General features: G+C 42.4%; 1 protein-coding gene across 1 annotated transcript in view; it reads right to left on the reverse strand.

Moving 5' to 3' along the window:
• ZNF292 (zinc finger protein 292) overlaps positions 1-3,818 on the reverse strand; it is a 56,492-nt gene extending 52,674 nt beyond the window's left edge. The window contains exon 1 of the mRNA XM_052781547.1: positions 3,626-3,818. Within this exon, the coding sequence (XP_052637507.1) occupies positions 3,626-3,787 (162 nt within the window). The 5' untranslated portion in view covers positions 3,788-3,818. The remainder of the gene's footprint in view (positions 1-3,625) is intronic.
• Positions 3,819-21,402: the final 17,584 nt, after the last annotated feature.

Below are 21,402 nucleotides of genomic sequence, written 5' to 3' on the forward strand. Positions count from 1 at the left end.
GCAATCTTTCTTTGGACCATTCTGAATTCTTGCAAAAATCACACTTTCAATTTTTAGTCACTACAGCTGAAGATACTTGTTTTGTCTGCCCCAGTCCACACACATATTGTTTGTGACAACATAACTGTTTGTCACAGATTTGCTAATTACCAAATTGCAACAGAAGAGTATGAATCACAATTAAAAAGTCATTTTACATATATCCGTACGGATGTGAATTTCACTTGATAACAATTAAAAATAATGCTATTGCATGCTGACAACAGAGAACACAACTACATTCACACAGATATGGTACAGGATTAAGGTCCAGTCTACAATCCCCTTAAAATTTAAGAATAATTGAATCATTTCAGAGTGCCATCAGCAGCAAAACACAAAAATATTTATAGCTAATGAAATGCTGTATATAAAATACAAATGCTGTATATAAAACACATCAAAGTAAACTTTATTCTTACAAGAGAAGAAAACAGTTCTATAATATTTTCTGTCAAGGTACAAGGGGTCTTGTTTTTCTGTGTTTGTAACAGTTGTTCTATGCTGTTGGGCTATAAACATTGAAACAGTTCAAACTGAGATTTTTCAAAACCAGATAAGGCATTTGGCTGTACAACTCCCACTTCATTTAATGAGAGTAGAGTACTTAAATCCCTTATTCACCTTTGAACTTAAGGATGTTTCAACGCTCTACTGCACATTCTTTAGCTTCCTTCAGTATGAAAATATGCTTATTTCTTGAAGATTATGCTACCTACTTTATAAAAAAAAAATAAAATTAAAAAGTCGATTTATGGCAACAAGCTATGTAGTTGCTGGGCTCCAGAGTCACTACCTGGCAAAATAAAATAAGGACACAAGACTTTCCAAGTTCTGTGTAGTTATTTCATGCCTAGAAACCAGGCAAAAAAAAAGCAGGTGAAATCATACCGAGATAAACACTAAAATATTTCTTCAGCACTGCACTTCCAGACTTAAGATACAAATAAGACTCTAAGTTTTGTATATATGACCAGTCAAATTATTCTTTCATGCACATATATTCAAAGACTTTATTCTAGAAATCAGGGCAGATGCCTTTAAACTGTTATTTAAAAGAGATTTCTGAGATGGCTTTTACTATTACATGAATTTTCTATAACCTCTGTCATGCAGTGCAAGCTAAGTAGCTAAGCCTACTATCTGAATCGTGAATACTATTTTGTGTTAGCCCCAATAAAGGATTAAAACTGTAAAAGAGGCTGAATAAGTATTTTGGCACCATGAGCACAGGTGAACAGATTTAAAAATCTCTGTTGAACCAGTATAAAAAATGTCTGCCCAACACCACCACTATTTAATACATTAAGCATCTGTTTAGACCTTGGTTTGAAATTTGAAAAGTAGGATCTTTCAATATTGAATGGCACGTCTCAAGTCTCAGTGTTACACATTAGTCTTCAGCCTGCAAAAAGAGATGCAGCCTTCCTATAAATCTTGGTGTGGACAAGACAGTAACTCATTTCAAAACAGCATGGATTTTTATCTAAGTCAGTTTCTACACAACAGTTTTGTTCAATGAGACTTGTTTTTAAAAGGTTTATGTTTAAAAGAGTAAGCTTGGGCCTTACAATGGACTTCTGCAACAGCCATTAAAATAGTAAGAATATTAATTTTTGTTAAACTTTAGATCAATCAATCAACTACTGAAGCCACTCACTAAGCACATGCAACCATAATTTCAGTGATAAATCAGCTTTAGACACCAGTAATCTACTCTGTACATGTCAAGGATGGTGCCTTCATTCCCACCTACCCAACTACTTCGGTTCAATGAACAGCTCATTCACAAGTTAGAAGTCGAGCTGGAGCCAGGAAAGCCAGATTTCCACCCCCCAGCGTATGAATTTAAGAAAGCAGGCACAAAGATTAAATAGACTGAGAACACAGTGATCTGAACCAACATAAACCAATCTCGTTTCTGTGCATCTACACGGACATTCTACTCAAATACCCTAAGATAAAATTTGACCAGAGAAAAAGAACCTGGAATACGGCTCCTGTACATATATGAAATAAAATACGAGAAAGGAGCATGCTTAAAATATTTAGTCGCGCATCTCCCTGGTTAGCAAAAAGTAGAGCCCAGTTTAATCCAGAAGTGACAGACATGTAAATTAGCATGCTACAATGGCTACCACCAAGAATTAGCTCTTTAAGAAAACAGACAGAAAATCACAAATAAAAGACAATTCAAACCGACCATGTGAATTCACTCTTATCGGTTCCACCTTTTAACAATTTGCCTGCATTCCATGAATGGGTGACAGTAATGTGTAAACAAGCATCATCACTTTTATCAGATAGACTATTAAACACATAGTAAAGCCACAGAAGTAAGGGTTTCTATGAATTTCTGTGGCCTAAAATATTTAAGAACTTGTTTTATACGTTGTGTCACAGCGGATGCGAGCTGAGAAAGGACATCCAAGAGAAATCAGGGCAACGTATGGACACATACGTGACTAAAATGGAGCAGTTCAACTGTAGAGCTAGCACCACGAAGTTTGTTTAGAAAGGCACACTCGGCAGGGTCACCAGATCAGAGGAGACACCCGCAAACCCCTCTGCTTCAGGACCAGCCCAAGCCCTCGGGAAGCAGGCCTTTTCCCCGACAGCAGCCACAGCCAGAATAATTACACACAATGGTGCGTCGAACAGTGCCAGCTCAGGAGCCCTCTCCCGTGGTGGGATTGCGCTCCCTTGACAGGGCGAGAGAGCAGCATCGCAGACCCACAGACCTGCCACCATCACTTCGTTTAGTCCACCACCGCTCCACCGCATTCTCTTTCCCCAGGATGGCAAGAACTCCGCTATCCCTCCAGGGGACGAGATAGGGAAGGGAGAGAGGCAGGGGCGGGGGGACCGGGGCACGGAGCAGGAGCCCCGCGGAGAGGGGACCCGGGACGGACTTTCAGCTCCTCCCCGGCCGCTCGGCGGAGAAGCGGAGCCCCCATCTCCCAGACCGCCGCCTCCCTCCCTTCGCCCCGCGCTTCGCCTCCAGGGGAGAAGGGGTGCAGGAGGGAAGGGGACGGGGAGAGGGGGGGGGACGGACGGGGGCCCTCGGTCCGCCACCGCCAGGAACAAAGGGCCCTTCGATAAGCCGAGCCGCAGAGCACAACAAAGGGGCCTAGAGACCGCGAGAACCGGGGCGGCCGCCGGGGAGGGGGGGGAGGAGAGGCGGGGGAAGGGGATTACAGGCCCGGCCGGAGCGGCTCCCGGCGCAGGGAAGGGGGGGGGGGGGGCGGGCCGCCTCATCTCAGCCCACAATGAGCGGCGGCAGCGGCGGCGTCAATCGCCCCGCGGCGCCCGGCCCGGCCCGGAGCACTAACTCCCGGCGCCCCCTCCCCCCCAGCCCGGGCCAACCGCCCCACCGGGCCGTTGGCTCCGGCGCCCCGGCGGGGGCGGCGCTGCTCCCGCTCGCCCCCCCGCGCTCCCTCTCACCCGAGCACACACGCAGACACACTCGCGCGCACACACACACACACACACACTCACTCACTCGCACAGCCCGCGGGGGAGGGGAGAGCGCGGGCGGGGGCAGGGAAGGGAAGGGAAGGGAAGGGAAGGGAAGAGGCGGCCTGACCTGGCAGAGCTGCTTGCAGTACTCGGTAGCCGCTTGCACCGCCGGCTCGGGGCTCTCCCGCAGCCCCGTCTCTAGCTCCACCAGCCGCTCCCGCAGGCGCCGCAGCTCCAGGAGGTCGCCACCTAGGCTACCGCTCTCCTGCTCGGCCTCCTCGTCCGCCATCTTCGCACCCCGCTCCGTCGCGTACGCAGCCCCCCCCCCACCCCCCCTCCCTTCCCTGCCTCGGCCTCCCGGCCCCCCCCACTCCGTTTCCAGGTCACGTGATTACACAATGCCACGTTCCGGGGAGGGGTCACGTGCCGGAGAAAGACGGGGGGGGAGGGAGGAGGGGGGAAGCGGGAGCGCGCGCGCGCGCGCGCGCCCTCGCCCTCTCGCTCGCTCGCTCGCTCGCTCTCTCTCTCCCCGTCCCCCGCGGCGCAGGACCCGGCCGGGGAGGGGCGAGAGCGGGAAGGGGGCGCGCCTCCGCGCGTCACGTGACGCGACGCCACGCGCCCGCCGGCCGCGCAGGCCACGTGACGGCCCTCACCGCCCTCCCGCCGACGGGTTTTTGGCGGCAAAAGGCAGCAAATGGCGGGGGCACGGGCGTGCGGGGGCGGCCCTGCCTCCCGGGGCCACCGCGGAAGAAGGGCCTCACCGGGGCGGCCCTCGAGCTCCGAAGGCGGGGACGGTTTACGCGCGGCCTGGTTGTACTGGGGCTGCCTCCCTCTGGCTGGCCGTCCTTGCGTGGAGCGAGGCTGCGGCTCTCCCCAGGGGCCTGAATTGGTTATTTCCTCCCCCCTCCTGCCTGAGAGCGCTGGGGGGCACCAACCGCTGCTGGGTCGGTCACGGTCAACGCCACTGAAATTTTGTCGCACGTCGTTCCCTCTTCTTTCTTCCTCTGCAGGAAGTAATGGGGTGCGTTAGGCTCAAGGGTGCCACTGAGTTGTCTTCTTCATACCTGGGTCATCCTACTTTTAATATAATGGGAGGTGAGAAGTACGGCTTTGCTCTTCAAATGAAGGAATTGAGATCTGGAGGTTCTGGAGAACTTTGTTGCCTGTGCGGTCCTGGTGCTGGGCTGAGCTCCCTCTCGCACACTGGTGATGTCCTCAGAACAGTAGAAAGCTCCAGTGATGGGCATTGACCTCCCCGGCATCTGTCTGAGAAGCTGAAGAGACTCTTTCACCTGTCGCAAGTATTGGAAATACTGGAGATTGACCTGAGGCATTGAATCTGACGAGGGGGAAAACATGGACCTGATGGGCACTGAATTGGCATGGATACGTGTTTTGCAGTCTTCTAGGCTGTATAGGTTGGCACATGTTGACAGCTTCACACCCTTTGCGTTGCCAGTGTTCATCAAGGAAGCAAGGAGGAAATGTGTTACTGCAGGAAGAACGCTGTCTGTTGGGACTGGATCATTTCTCTTAGCCAGCAGCGAGAGAAGATGCACCGTGTTAAGCTGGGCATTTCACGTCATCTGGAAAATGAGGAACACTCTGGTATTTTGCACTAACTTAAATCGGGTGTAACACTTTTTTGGCTGGAAGAGACTGTAGCTGCAGACTCCTCAGTATGTCAGTCAGTCTTGCTCAGGCCCAGGTTTAATACAATATCCTACACCCGCTAACTTATCTTGTATGACCATTGGACTGATTCGATGATTATGTTCCTTTTTTTTTTTTTTGTCACAATGGAGAAGTGGCGCTACCTACTTCTTGCACGCAGTTGAAACCTGAGGTGTATGGTGGAATGAACACTAAATTGGAGCTGGAAAGAAAAGAGGTTCCTCCGAGATTGCAGAAACCTTGGTCTGCAAGGGTAGACATTCACAGTGATAGTACTGAATACACAATGTTTTGGAGACAGGCCTGGGGATCTGGTCCAAAAATGACCGTGTTTCAGGTCACAGCAGTAAACCCAAAGTGGTATGTTTGTAGTTTCACATACAAGTAGCCAAGTAAATATCTTATTTGCCATTGCAAGCCTGAAACTTTTTGAGTTTCTGATTTTTACCGTACATGAAACCCATTCTGTTCCAAGCAGAAGAGAAAACTTTCAGCTTTCCCATTTAAGGCTTAATGTAGTACCAGAAAAATCTGACTGGTTTGCATGTATTCCTCGCCACCAAACTGCCTGTAACACCAGTACTAATGAGTGATGCAAATACTAGGAACAACTGCAAAAAGACCTATTTATTCTTTCTCAATCACTTAATTTATCTGTAGGAGCTAAAATAGCTTCTCCTCTGGATAACTCTTCCAGTCCTATATTGTGCTATTTGTAATTATTTTCACTTAAGGGTAAACCACAATAGCCAAATTCATATTCATAGTCTGTCCTTGTTTTAGCTTGCTGTCTTGTTTCCTCCTTGCCCAGAGGGTTTTCTGAATTGAGCCCAGGCCAGGAAGGAAAGAGAAATGTGGAGCATGAGTTTCTTGCTCATGCAAAAGAGTAGCATTCGGGGATGGTAGGGTGAGGGTTGTCTGTTTTGTTGTCATCAGGATCAAGTGGAAAGGAGCCTGTCCACGACACCTACCCTGAAGAGGACTTGCACTTAGGCCTCCGGGGGCTTTGTGCAAGGGAGGATTCCTGTCTTTAATCACGGTTCACAGGCAGTTAATTGCTAAGCTTACACCTAAGAGACCGAAGAAGGAATTAGTAAGTAGAAGGAATGGCCACAAACAGCGATGAATAAGGCAGCTCTTTGTTTCTTGTTTGACAACAGTGAAAATATGATGACAGTTACTGAGGCAAGCGTGGCAGTGGCCTGAGGAAAAAAATGCTGGGCACAACCAGATACAAACCTGTGGTATTCATCCTGTCTTTGAGTCCTGACAGAAACTACACTGTGGTAGGTAGAGCTCATGGAAGAGAGGAGCTGGTGCTTGACAGTGACAGAAGAGAGAGAGATTGCACAGAGAAGACAGTCTTTTCAGATACCTGTTTTCTCCATGCACTTGTGGGGCAGACTACGCAACAGTGAAAGAATGTGAATATAAGAGAGAGGATGCTTACTGTTGCAGGGGAAATACAGTCAAGGAAGGCATTTGCTGTACTGGAAAATATAGAGGAGAAAGAAGCAGAGGAGAAAGATGCATGTATGGGGAAGGACAGTGAATCCCATGTGGGAAAAAAACCCAAACAAACCCAACCAAAACAGTCCAAGGAATAAAAAGAGGGTGGAGACTGTGAGAAAGAACAGAAAAAGAATGGAAGACTGGAAGGGGAAGGATGGAAGTTTTACACCAATACAAAGATGGAATCTCTTGTTAAGAGAAATTGACAGTCTTATTACTAGGGTGTGTCAGAAATAAAGATTTAAGATAAGGGCTTGTGGCAGTAAAGATTCCTCATCATCAAAAATTCCTTTGGGATTCAGATACACTCTTCCCCATTCTCTTGCCACTTCCTTGACTGGCTCAGTATTTCCACAGTGTGGCGTTTTCCTAGCTCCACACTTTGATTCTCACGTCTCAGATAAACGTATCATTAAGAGGAGGCATATCCTATGGCTCTTCAGATACTCCGGTTTTATGTTTGGGGATGCTGGGCCTGGCTAGAGTTGCATAAGAGAAAAAGGACTCTTCATGATCTAAGGTCACCTGCATGTGGGTTATTTACCTATCAGTGGTTTGAAATAGCTTATAAAAAAAGAAACAAGTTATGTGATGTCCCACTATTGGTTTTAAGATGCTGGAAGAGGAAAATCAAGCAAATAGCAACAGGAGTACAAGAGGTTAGGACAATGGACAGCAAGGAGAAAGAGGTGGAATAGCAATGAGAGTGTTGCTTAGACTGTATGTAGCCGATTGTTGGAAAGACAAGTATTAACTCTTCCAGGGAGAATGTTGTGTTAGCAAGAAACAACTGTGATGTTTGTATATCATTGGAGCTCAGACAACAAAACTAGGGGTAAGAGAAGACATGACAATAGAAATTAGGACAGGAACACACAAGTATTAAAACACTCATGCTGTTTGGGAGGCAAAGGGGATTGATGGAGGACTAGAATTTGCAGTGTGAGAGATTTTAAAGAAAGAAACAGCGATAAGAAAGAAAAAGTAGAACTTACAAGAGTCAGTATTGGGAAAATGTGGTAAAGAGCTTCTGTTAGCATGAAGATGTACTAGAGATGTTTGGGTTCAAGTCTGGAGAGAAATAGTTTTTGTAAGATTATTAGGAAAAATACCACTTGGAGGAAAATAGATTGATAAGTTCTTGATTTCAAAGGTCGAACTTCAGGAAATTAAGGGAATGAGTTAGTGATGACAACTGCATCTAGGTGGTCGAGGACTTATATGTGGAGAAGCCTTGGCATCTGTCAAGTCTGTGCAAAAAAGTATCTGGAATTCATATCTCAAACAAGAGGGACAGTCAGTCCCAGCTGGATAAATAGCCACTTCGAAAGGGTTATTGGGGACAATCAAAAGCTTGAAAGGAATGGAACAAAATGATTGCTTGAAAAATATTAAGAAGGGTAAGAATAAAGTGAGAATTGTCAGAAGCCCAGCTGAGTTTCCTTACAAAGGAAATTGAAGCAGGGGCTAATGAGAAAGAAGATATGAAAACAAATGTTTCAACATTTGAGATGAAAGCAAAAAACCTATCGCATACCCATCTGAAACATCAGAAGATCTTTATTCAGCCAGAAATTTCCATTAATGATGTAGGTACAAAAATATGAGCTGTAATAATGAAATGTGCTGATGTCAGAAAATAGTGAGACACTTTCAATATGAGAGGGATCAAGACTGGATGACCTTGAAAACCTAAATAATGGAATGGATTAATTTTAATAACACAATGTGCAAGGAGACCGATAGCAGTACTTTCTGCTAGGGTGGGAACCTCATTAGTTGGAAGTGACAGTAGGTAGGAAGTGCTCATTGTATTAGTTGACGATGACCAAATCAGATATGATCCAGCTGCAAAAAAAGTTACTAAAATCACATGACATGACAGGTCAGGTATTTCCATTAGATATTGCAGATAAAAACGTTGGTCTCATCACATCTGAAGCAATTTGTGCAATTCTGGTCGCTATTATTCAGAAAATATTAGATCGCACTGCAGGAGGTACAGAGAAGGACTCGAAGGATGATCAGTAAAATGGAGAATCTGTTTTATGAGAGGAGAATAAAAATTATTCATTTAGCTTAGTGAAACAAATGGTGAAAAGAAGCGTGATTTCAGTCTAGAAACACTAAAAGTAAACATCAGGACAAAAGCTTTTCAAGCTAAAGGGTGGTACTGTGTGAAGAAAAATTGGTGTTAACTGCTTGCTGAATATGTCAAAACAGACATAGCTATCACGTTAGACAATAAATAGTGCTATTTCTAAGGCACTTATGTGTTCCTCCACAGCATTGCAAAAGAAACTTTATGAAAACAGTAAAATGGTAGATTTGTGTAAGAGGATCTGATCATGAAAATTGATTGCAAATGAAATATGAATTCCAAAAGGGGGAAGACAATTAATCCCATGTAGTCACATCATTCTTAATGATACTGCTGGCTTCTGTCAAGGCTGGGGCCATTTTCACCCGTATTCAGAATCACTGATGTAGGGCTATATATTGCTCGGTAATCAAAGTGGTCTAAATTTCCCACAGCAAGAAAAAAAACAACTGTGCAGAGTGTGGTCTGGAGGTCTTCTGCATGAGCTGGGAGGAGGAGAGGAGAAAGTTTTTGCAACATCCACTTTAAGGTTGCATGAAGAATCTTTCTATTCCAAAGGGAGCAAATTAATGACGAGGGAGGACAGCACATTTGAAAATACAGCCTGGGTCATGACTTGAGCTGTTTTCTCAAAAGAGAATCTTACGAAATAGTTTCAGTGGTTGTGTTCTCATTTTACATAATACAAACCACAATACTATTACCTGTAATTAATGGTGCCTTTCTACCTTTCCAATTGTCTTTTCTTTTTATCGTTTTCTTTTGTTCTCTTCCCAATGCACACTGCCTTAATCCTCAATAGTTTTATTCTTGTTGAGATGGATATGGGATGGATATGTTTTCCCATCATTGCATTCTTGTCTTCATTCCTTTCCCCATTTGACAAGATAGGTGTTTAAATTAGGATTCCACAGAAACACTTTTTGTTTTTAATTTTGTGTCTAAGAACTGGTTCTTTTTCATGAGCACAGAAAAAAAGGAATTGGGCATCAAGATAGGGCAGTTGTTGTGAACAACTCGGGGAGGGTGGGGAGAGAGTTTATTTAAATAAACAACTGCAAATATCCCGCTAAGAAGTAAAGGAAGAATTTGCTGGTAGGTGTGAGGTCAATTAAAAGAAGATTTTGTTTTTCATATTGATCTGCATTCTGCATTCCTGACTCTTTGCGATTTAGCTGGTTTATAATCAGTTTATTACCTAGTAGAGGCACACAGCTCTTCGCTGTGATAAAGGATAAAAATGCTTCTCAAGAATATGTTTTACAGCAACCTATTTATTTTTAAAAAGAGTATATAATTGAATTTTTCAGCAAATTAATACTGAAAACCTTTAGTGTAATACAGATCCCAGTGTCAATAGAAGGAAAAAAAGGTACAGCCTGCAAAGGGCAGGAGGGGCAGGTAGAGGGATGGATTTTAAGCATGGGTAGTATAAATGCTCTAATCCCTTACCATTCTCTGACTGATGATGAACTACATGTACTGCCTGTTACAGCAATATTGATTGCAATCAGATGATAAAATCATTGCACAGAGAAAGAAACCACTGCAGTGAAAATGAAAAGATGGAAATGTAATGAATTCTTGATTAAAAAAATGATTTCTTGGGATAAAACGAAAAACTCATTCTTACAGCTGAGAGTTAGTCATGGGAATAACAAAATCCTGAAAAAATATAACCATTTTAAAATAAAATTCATTTAAAATTATGTATTTATCTTCAACAGACATCCCACACTTTTCATCAACATTCCTTATGCTGCAAATTTTCCTCACACACAGCTTTAGCTTTACTTACAATTAATCCACTGGTATTATAGTGATGGAGATTCTTGCTGGAATGCATTAACTTCCTCCGTTAAATCCCCCCTGAGGCAAACCACTTGAAAAATATTTCCTTTGTCTAGGACACACAGTTTAGTAGCTCTCTTCTTACAGTGAGATAGCAGTTCTTTTTGCAGTGATTTAGGTATACTATTCAAATACAAAAACTGCATTAAATTATGTTACATTAGAAGATCTGAGACATGCATTCCATTACTTAGGCACCATTGTGTAAGGGGAAAATGTAGGTCTGATCCTGTTGTTGCTCAAGCCCATGCTTACAGAAACATTGAATAGTTGCGATGTGGAGTTGCAATGATGTAGAGTTGTTAGGAATTGAGTATCTTTTGGCTTACACAGACCAAACAGGCCTTTCAAACTCACTGATGACCATGTACACCTTATTTTTATTAGTCATACAAACAAATTTGCTATGCGCTATTTCAAAAGAAGTAGGATCAGGACTTCTGGAGGGAAGATTTCACAGCCTCTGAAATAGCCTGTTTCAATGCTTTGCAATCCTAACTGAATGGATTCATAATACCCAACTTAAATCTCTGCTGCAAATTCATCTGATCTTTGTCCTTCCTCTAGTTGTCACGGTGGAACAATGGCCACAAATCTTTTATGGCAGCTTTCTACATTTTGGAATGCTGCTATAATGTTCCACCTTGATCTCTTCATTTCTCAATTTACGGCTCTATTTCTAAGTCATGTAAACTCCGTTCCTTTAGCTTTCCTCACAGTTGATGTTTCCTAAACTCTCCTTGCTGTCATACTTCCCCCGCGATGGATTGCCATTATCTTTCTTGGGAGTACAGTGACCAATGCCAAACCCAGTGCTACACTTGCTGGGACTTTGCCAGAGCTGAGTTAAGTGGAATAATTACTCTTTGTGTCATCTATTACATTGTTGACTCTTTAGTTTGTGATCTCCCACATTGTTTTCTGCCTACGCAGTCATTTCCTATTCTATACTTAACTTTCTTCGTTCGTTAGATTTCTCTCTCCAAAGCGTTATCTGGTTTGTATTTTGTCTGGTTGATTTTAGGCTGCTGCTTGAATTTTTGAGGCCCATTTTTAGTGCTATTTCCATCCTTCAAAGCACTTTGCCGCTTTCCCCAACCTGATGTCACTGCGAAACTGTGGCAGCACACGCATGTGCCATGGCCCAGGCTGTTAATGGAAGCAGGGAATAAAACTGGCCTCAGGACAAAGTCCTGTGGCTCTCCTCTGGATTACCTCTGGAACACACTGTCATGGCTTACTTAGGAAAATGCTGTGTGGGACAGTGTCAAAAGCTTGTCATTGTCAAGATGCATCATATCTGCTATTTGCACTTATTTGCAAGAGCAATTATCCTGTCAGAGAAGGAGATTAGCATCAATTGATAGGATTCTTTTCATGACAAACCCGTTTTGACTGTTTTTTAATAATTATCATCATCTTCCAGGTATTTACAAATTCTTCATTTAATAATTTGTTCTGTTTCAAAGGATAAAAGTTAGGCTGAAGTGCTCTATCCTCTCTTTTTAAAAATCAGTATTGCATTTATACTTTTCTAGGGTTTGAACCTTCCTTGCTTGCTGTTATTTCTTGATCATCAGTGATAAAAACATTACTTCAGCTATTTCTCTGAACATTCATGGTGAAGTCATCACAGCCCACTAACTTAAACACCTCTAACTTTTTTTTCCCCAATATCATGGGATCAAGGGCTGGGCTCTCTGAGCTTGTACTTGACGATCCCGATACCATTCTGCAGTGTGTGTGCTTAGTGTCAAAAAAATTGTTGTAATCAGCAAAGCATGTGTGCTTATGTACACCCCTGCTCAGCCAACATGTAAGTACATGATTAAATGCTTCTGAAATCACTGGGACTTGCTACATTACTGAAGTTAATGAGACTTCACACCAGTGGCTGCTCTGCAAACAACCGCAGACTGCTCAGTCAGGGACCTGGTGTGATCCCCTGCCCTAAATTGTATTTAAATGTCTACTTGCTGTTGGAAATTCTCTCTCTCTCTGCACACCAGGATAGAAGGAGACTGTGTTGGTGGGGAAGGAGAGCAGAAGTGAGCATAGTCACCGCTGGGCATGAGTGGGTTGCCTGCCAAGGTGTTAAACTAGGGTGTGTGCCAGCCTACCCTCAAGCACCGAGTCTTGTCTTTGGCCTCGGGCAGATTGATTGGGTGAGCTCCACGCCGAGCAGGGAAGCACGTGCAGAGGTGCCTAAGCTGTGCTGGTCCCAGGTACAGGAGCAATACAGTTGCACTGGGATATCTCTGTGACTCTGGTGACAAGCCTTGCTTCTCAGCTGACCTTAGTAATTCAGATGTGGCAGCACGCTGCTGTGTCTCTACTTCTTTTGGGACTGAGCTGGTATGTTCCTGCGGGGCCATACCACTTGGGTGTATGTCCTGGTGCCATTTGGTGCCTGCAGAATGCCTTCTAGATCCTGTGTCGATACCCTCCTTGGCTTTTTTTAACCTGCTTTCAGAACCTCAGTATCCGTAGTGATGCTCTGAGAAAAGCCGTAGTGGTTGAAATAGGGAATAGATAGAGTAAATTTAGGCAGGCTGCTAAAAAGTGAGGTTTTGGTCTTTTGGGGCTTGCTGTGAGCTTTATCTGGCCAAATGTAAGAATTTGCAGTGCAGCTGTAGATGCCTACGTCTGAGCTAGTTGTCTAGGTTCCCCTTATAACCAAGGAGAGTGGTCAGTTTACCTTGTCCTGACATAGTTGTCAAAAATAGGTCTAAAAGTGCCTTTTTTCTCTTTTGATTCTGAAGGAATCTAGACAGTCAGCTCAGGTGTCTATATGGCATTGCAGTTGCCTGCATTCAATCAGACAAATCTCAGGCTTATTAAAGTGAATTTTGCAGAATATGTGTAGCCATACCCTCAAAGATACATACCAAATATGGTGAATAATGAAAGTATCAGTTCATATCCATGCCTGCTTTTTTTCTCATTTCTCTTCCCCACTTTTTTCTCTGCATTTGATTTTATTTTGTTAGACTTTAATTTGCTGGACTGATAAATCACTTTCTCTGTGGTTAGTGCTTGGTTTATTCCTCATTTGTAGATGGTACTGATTGCAACTTTGTATGTAGGATTTGGTTGAGTGGGAGGGGAAGCATGTGCATAGGATTTAAACTTCTTGGAAACATTTTCTAGACCACCACCCCAATATCTTGTGACCCAGCAGTGGTTCGCAGACAGCAGGATGAGTAAGTCTAACATAAATTGAAGGTAGGCACAGAGGACTCTCCTGTAGACCCCAGGAAACAGAACCCATTGCTCAATACATTCCCTGTCCTGCCCGTTTGCACAGAGCAATTCTGTAAGTTGTGCTTTGAAGACTACTGGTCACATGTCTATGAGTCCTAATTCATGATTTGCTTAATATAGCTTTTTAAAGCACGCTACTATAGGTATCAGGGCTGAAAAAGTTCCCAAGGACATTGCTTCCTCTGTTTCACTGCAACATTGGTGGAAGAGCTAAAGCAGACAGCCAGGAAACTGTTAAAACACAAAGACATTGGCACTGAGCTTTACTTTTCCCTGTCAGAGTGAGCTGATTTCACACACACAACCCTTTAAACCAATAAATCAATGGCAAACTCGTGACCTTATTTGCTGTAATGAATCAGTTGTGTTGCCATGTTCTGCAGCATATCAAACAGCAGCAAATCTGGTTTCACTGGCCAGTGCACTCTGCCTGCTTTTGTGCTGCAGTGAAGCTCTGTTTAAAATAAAAAATGTATGTTTCAGCTTGATAAGGCATATCAAATATTAACATTTGTTACCTAGTCATACTTCACCTGGTAGTATTTGGTACTAGCCAGTAGAAGTAGCAAAGTTGTGCTATCTCTGAATTTCCCGTCTAACGTTTAGATATGGCATTTTAAATGTTTAGAAAAATACCAAAACAGCTCTAAAGGATATTCCCAGGAAAAAATACAGTCAGTTAGTGAATGGTGGCATTGAAGTGTTTTTATTAGCTTGCTTGCTAAAAGCTCTGGCTGCCTTCTTAGAGTAGTGTATAGTGCACTCCTGAAAAAGACATTAACATCCCAAAGCTGGAGCTGGGGGTTTGCTTGCAGGACCTTGTGTGGCACCTACCAGCATAGTTTTTCACCAGGCGGTGAGTATCTGCCTGTACCAAAGACTCTAAAACCTGAAGGACCTCAATGCGTATTTCTGTGAAATCAAAACAAGTACTGTTAAATGCATTTTGTGTTATTCTGTGGGCTTCTCTGTGCCTATCAGGCTCTAGGTCTCTGTGAAGTTATCCCTGCCTGGGAATAGCTCTGGGAAGGTGATTATGTTTCTGAAAGTCTGCTTACTGTCATCACAGCAGCTGCACTTGCAGCACCATCCTTTAAAGGGATGCAGTGTGTTCCCTTCTTAGTATCAAACAAGCAGAGTGTCGGTCTGTAATAGTTACACCGTTTAGGAGCCTTCGTCATAGATAGAAATAGTTTGAATAAAAGGATAGCCTTTGCTTCAGAGAAGTTTCAAGCTAAACACCAAATAAGACAAGAGATAGCAAATGAGAACAGACAAAGGGAAAGAATCTAGGAGGCAATTAACAGATAAGATCAATTCTCATCTTCCTCCCCTTCCTAACCTCCTGGAAGGGCTGTAGGAAGTTACAGAGAACTTGGGTAACAGCATGGACCTCAGATTGTCTTAAGTGTAAAAAAAAAAGCATGATTGTATCTATTCCTGGCATATTAGCCATAAAATGAAAGATGCTTTGGATTCATCTGGTCAGGTGCGGTATCTTAATAAATGGATATGACTCTCTAAGCCAGTTTTCTTGACCCGTCTATAACCAGTGGAGAGAAACAGGCAATTGTAGGACATCACCCATTTCATTCTAAGGAGAGTGCTAAAACAGATTAGATGAACTGCACCCTGAAAATGCCAGTGTCTTCCCATTGACTGCGGACGTAGCCAGAGCAACCAGCTTGGACATTGGCCATCTGTACCGCAGATGTCTAAAGTTGGGGGGAATTGAATCCCACTGTGGTATCTTTTCTCCTTTTGTGCACTTGTGCAAGGGTAAAATATCAATAACCTCTACTTCTTGACAGCTTATTATTGAAATGCACACAGAAGTTTGCACGAACAAAATAATTCCTGAGTCAGCAGGGAGTGATCCCCTGAAGCATTTCCCACTGTGTTTCCCTCGTCTGGGAAGAGGACACATGCACCATCTAGACCATTTGAACTAGGAGATTTTATTTAGTCCTTTCTCAGCTCTTTCATTTTATAATCTAAGCTTAGCTTAAGAAATAACCTGGACCGCAAAATAATGTAAAATAGCATCTCTTAAATTTTTACTGGTTTTCGGACCGCCTCCCTGCCCTCTCCCTCCCCCTAAATTTACAGCTTAGACCTTTACAGTCTACTTGGATAGACATTTAGGTTAAATTTGAGATGTAACTATGATTCATTGCTGGCCCTCTGAGGACATCCGTGTAACGTTGCTGGCAGCGAATGGCTACTGCTCTGCCTCTTGAGAGTGGCTCTATTTCAACGACGTGGGAAATCAACTCTCAATATCCAGCTTTCAAAGCACTGTAAGATCTATGTTGAAGTGTTATGTAAATGTAAGCCCTTTTTATTTCTGAAAGACAACTGTATGGAGGTGGGCAGCACTGGCCTGCTTTACTTTCTAATATGGCATTAATTATAATGCACTAGCTCATTTTCCATGTGCTGAGTCACACTGATAACGAAATACCACATATAATTCCCTTCATTCGTTGCTCTGAAAGTCTCTGGCAAATATGAAACATATGCTACGCACAGTTCCTCCGGAGGGGCAGGTGGCTGTGTGAAGGGATTGCTTAGATGTGTGATCAGAAGAGATCACTGTGAGTGTGGGAACTGGCCTGCTGCACTACGCAGACCTAGAACCTCGTCTGGAAATTTTGGTGGAGCCCAGAACATCAGTTTGAGATCTGATGTCTTCAGAAAAATGCCCAGGTGGGTGAAACAGGAGGCGTTTGGGGGAATGACTTTACTCCTCTAAAGCTGGTATGAGACGGTGAGTTCTCCAGGGCAGGGGACCATCTCTGCTTGGTCTCGGTGTGGGTTTCTTAGGTGCTGCTGCAATACGGATCATAAGTATGGTGAATTTTTTACTCAGCTGAATGACCTGGCAGACAGGTTTCTCTGTGCAGTGACAGTAGAGAAGGGTAACAGCAGCCCGGTAACGAGCCTCTTGGCAATGTGATAGAAATAAGCTGTTTTCTTCAGAATCCCTTTTCCAGCTACATTTCTATGTCAGTACATTTTTTTATTATCAGCACTGTAGGCTACTTCTTGCTTGCTGCAATTTGATCGGAATTTGATGAACTTAAGCATTTTTTCTGCTTTCATTTGTAAAAAGCAAGAAATACAGTTCTATGAAATGTAAAAGCAATTCATAATAGAAATCTCTACTAATAGAAGAGGTGATACAGTGAGCATATGAGAATCTTCAGATTTGGGGCTAGAGAAAGATAATAGCTAATTGACTGAACAATTATTTCTGTATTAGATAATGAGAGTTGCTGAAATTGCTAGTTGTATAAATGAGACATCCTGCATTATTGATCAGGCTTCTTTGTTTTAGCTGCACTGGAAGTATGCGTTTCACTTTTACGTGGCTATTTATCAGCTCTAAACCTGACATGCAATGATCTATTCATATGGTAATTATTTTTTTTCATGAAAAAAGCTAAATACTGAAATATGTTTAAAGTAAGGCTGCATTGTCTATCTCTCATGGGCTACCCTTATGGTGCAGGAACATATTCGTTGACATAATCAGTTTGATCAGTAGTCTATCTAGTCTAGTGTTTTACCTCTGTCTGATAATAAGCACTTAATGTTTCAGGAGTCTAACAAACCTGGTTACTTCAACTAAGCAACATTATACGTAACAGGAATAGTCCTTCCTGACCTTGTGAGATGCTTTAGTCATTATATGAAGTGTAGTTACTTTTAGTAATTAAAAGTAGAGAAAAAGAATATTGAAATACAATCTCTAAAGCCCTTGAGGTCAAACCTACACATGAATGACATTTTGTTTGCTGTTCCACAATTCTGTGACTGTTGTAATATTATCTATTCTGATTTTGCTTGAAGGAATTGGATTTCAAATAAACCTATTCCAAAAAGAAGCATGAAAACAGAGCTAAACAGAAGCCATCATCCTGTTAGTACCATAAGTTGCCTAATAACATGCCATGATTAAACATTTTGACCTTGACGAGTTACAGTAAAAAAGGGGAAAAAAGTATATGTATTCCTTATAATCTTACTATTTTTCTTCAGAGGCACAATTTTTACTTAGCTTTGGTGAAATAATGATTATTGCACGTATTTCTGAAGTGCCATTGTCTATAATATTAATTCCTTTAAACCCCCCCAAAAAGATATGTATTAGTGAACCCTCTTTACACTATGGTTTTAGAATAGGAGAGGCTTTGCAGTCAATTATTTATGTGCAATAAGTACTGAAAGCCTTATTATCTCAGAATAATCAATGTTTGGCTGAAGCTTGAGAACACTAATAGCTAATCTTAAAAGTCCTGATCCAGTGTCATTTGAAATAATGGCAGAACTCCCATTGATTTTAAGCAAAGGAGGATGAGGCCAAAAAGCACTGCTTTGAGAGATAATTTTAGATAATCAGTTGAAAACATCTGTAAAAGAACAGAAAACTTGACATTCACTCCCCGCATAATATGGTATGAAGTATTTCGGCAGGCAGGAGCTCTTGACTTCAAAATGATGTATATCTGTATTTTCTGTTGCCTTGGGGAGCCTTGTTTAAGTGTATATCTACTGAGCTGGTGTTACCGTCTCTGGGAGCAGACAGATGGCAACTGGAAAAGTTATGAGCGAACTGGGGAGGAGTAAGGACACTCAGTGAAATATTGAAATACCTGCATATCTTTTTGTTTAACTCTCAAGTTACTTCTTTTTTCCTTGAATCCCCAGCAAATTTTTCTCTCCAGGATATGCTCTCACTCATTCTTATGGGGCCTTTCATAGTTATCTCTCTTCAGCAACTCTGATAATTTGCCTGTGTCAGTGCAGAGCAGCTTGTGGTATGTGGGGAGCCTCTCTCCTCCTGGGACTCCTGGAAGATAACATGAGAAATAAAGGAAGTGACACCCAAAATACAAGAGATAGTACCAGTGCTTCGGGACGCCTTCTGGTGCAGGGTCTGGTGCAGGCTCAGACTTGTGGGTCTTGGGTGAGCTTGTAGGGCAGAGCTGGACAAAGAAGCCAAGGAGGTATTCAAAGATTGCAAGGAAGAAGGAAAGAGGAGTTTCTGGCATTTGGTGAGCCATTCCATTCTCAGATGGGGGGCTGCTGTTTTCTGAGTTTGCATGAATGATGAAGGGTAGATTTTGGCTACATCTGGAGGAAGGTCTGAAATGTGATTTAATTATTATTAAAAAAAAAAAAATCCTCCAGAACTCAACCTGCTTGTCCATCCAAGCCAAAAAGGCTATCAGAACTTCATTTTAAAGGTTGTTTCTTCTCATTTGCTTATCTACAAAGAATAGGAAAACCAGGAAAGAAGGCAGGAATGGTTCTGATGAATGCAGCAGTAATTAAAAAAAAAAAAAAAGAATTTAGGTGTGCTCTGTACTATCTTTTCTGCAGGGGTAAGGTATAGCAAACCTTGTATTGCCCTTATTAAAAGTAAGTAGATTCTGTTTAATAGTGCTAATCTGTGACCACACTTGGGGGGGGTGTCTGATTATTAATTGAGTGGAGTTATTTTTTAATAGAAGAGTTTATTTTCTGAAGAAAGGGAGTCCTTTCCCATTCTTTTACTGGCAGTGCTGGGGGATGCCCAGCACTGTCAGTGTTGAGTGGCAAACTAGAAAAGCTTTCCTCTAGCGAGGAAAAGGCAGCATCAGGAAGCTGCCTGTAGATAAGCAGATATCACTAAGTAGGGAAGTAGGACACATACCCTGAGACAGCATCTGGCAGAGCAAGGGAAGAGACGTGAACTGTCCTTTCCAGAGAAAGCCAGAGAAGGAGCTGGAGGGACCCAGCTCCTAGAAAAGAGCCAAAAGTTCTGAAACTCCATAATATTTAGGTGCTGAGCTCACACTGATTTCAGTCTTAACAAGTGCTATATTTAGTTTCACTTCTGTTCCTTAATACAGTCCCAGTCCAATTTAGGAACAGAGTGGCCTCAAAGAAACTTGAAAATTTCAACAGTTTGTTGCCTTTTTCGACCTCAGAATGGCTTTTTCTGCTCCTGCAAATAGGAAACAAAATACTGATCTTGGCAAAGCATATTCGATGGTCCAGTTTGGCATATATATTTACCTATCTTTTCATCCATATACTTATATAGACCATGAAATCATAATATCAGAGTGTAGCAACAACCTGTGACAGTATTGCTAAGTGATTTAAGAATACCCTGTTTAATAAACTAGAGGGGTTTTTTCCCCTCTCTAAAACAGTGAGCTACATTCTCTCATTTCTCATTCAGTCACACATTAAGACAGATTTGACCAAGTATTTTTAGTTGGAGATTTGGAGCGGCTAAAGTAAGAAATCCTCTTAATAAAAATAGGAGCTTTTTTTAAACTATCTTTTATACCAGTGTAATTCCATTGACTTCACAAGATTTATTCCTAATACATTCTGATAGGAAAAGAGTACCAGGTTGTGGGCACTTTTATTTTTCTTCTATGCTGTGGGGGTAACATTGTCACTGTGCTCAAGTCTTTCCAAAGACAGAACTATTTTGTATAGCGTTTCCTTTTTACTAGTTGATGACATGCTACAGTACCTAGGTAAATAAGTACTAAATATGAATATACAATACAGTCATTACTTATTTTCCTGATGATGAAGATAGTTTTCTGTTTTTTGTGAAGCATCACAAGTTATCCTGGGTTTCCTGTAGGACTGCAAGCTGGGGTAAGTATGAAATGGGCAGGACAGAGCCAAGTCAGAGGCACTCTATAAACTTCAGCAACTTTCATCAATTTTGCTTTGAATGACAAGAAATATTAAGCTTCTGTCTTCCAGGGGAATATTTCTCAGTAAACTATGTTTACCAATAGCTTTCAAATTTCAACCTTATGCTTTTGTTATTAAATGAAGCAAGATTGTAGGGAGAGAGACTTTATTTTATTTATCTTTTATTAGACCAGCTCATATTGTTGGATAAAAAACAGACAAGCTTCCAGGTGCAGAAATCCATCTTCAGTTTTGAAACAGAAGCCAATTTCAAGCCAGATGTAGGCTAGGGACAATTGTTTTGAGTTTAACTTTGTTATAGTGATCAGTTGAACAAATAGAAGAGAAAAAGGTGTCCGACACCTTGAAGCAGATGAGGATGTTAGTGAAGCCAGATGTGATAAGGTTGCAATAAATGTGTCTGAAATAGCTAACAGAGTCCAGGGGTGCTGCTGTTATTAAAAAGAGAGTCAAGGCAAGGGACAAGAAAACTGAATGGTAGAAATCTAGACAGATGCTATTCACCAAATCCAACTGTACAATAAACGTTTTGGAAGAGACTGATTGAATCGCGAAGCAAAGCCTCATTTTCATAGGAACACAAGAAGCTATAGGGGTCTCTTTCAATATCGCAGTGAGTGACAAAAAGTAGGTGCTTACAAAGTAATTTTGAGCCTTTGGATGTTAAGGAGTTTCTTAAAGCTGTAAAATATTTGTAAATCTCTAAGGGTAGGACAGTGAGCAGTCCAAGCTAGTTACCCTGGGCTCTCAATGGTGAAAAATAGGCACAC

Source organism: Harpia harpyja, chromosome 3 (assembly GCF_026419915.1).
Source record: "Harpia harpyja isolate bHarHar1 chromosome 3, bHarHar1 primary haplotype, whole genome shotgun sequence".
NCBI classification, from domain to species: domain Eukaryota; kingdom Metazoa; phylum Chordata; class Aves; order Accipitriformes; family Accipitridae; genus Harpia; species Harpia harpyja.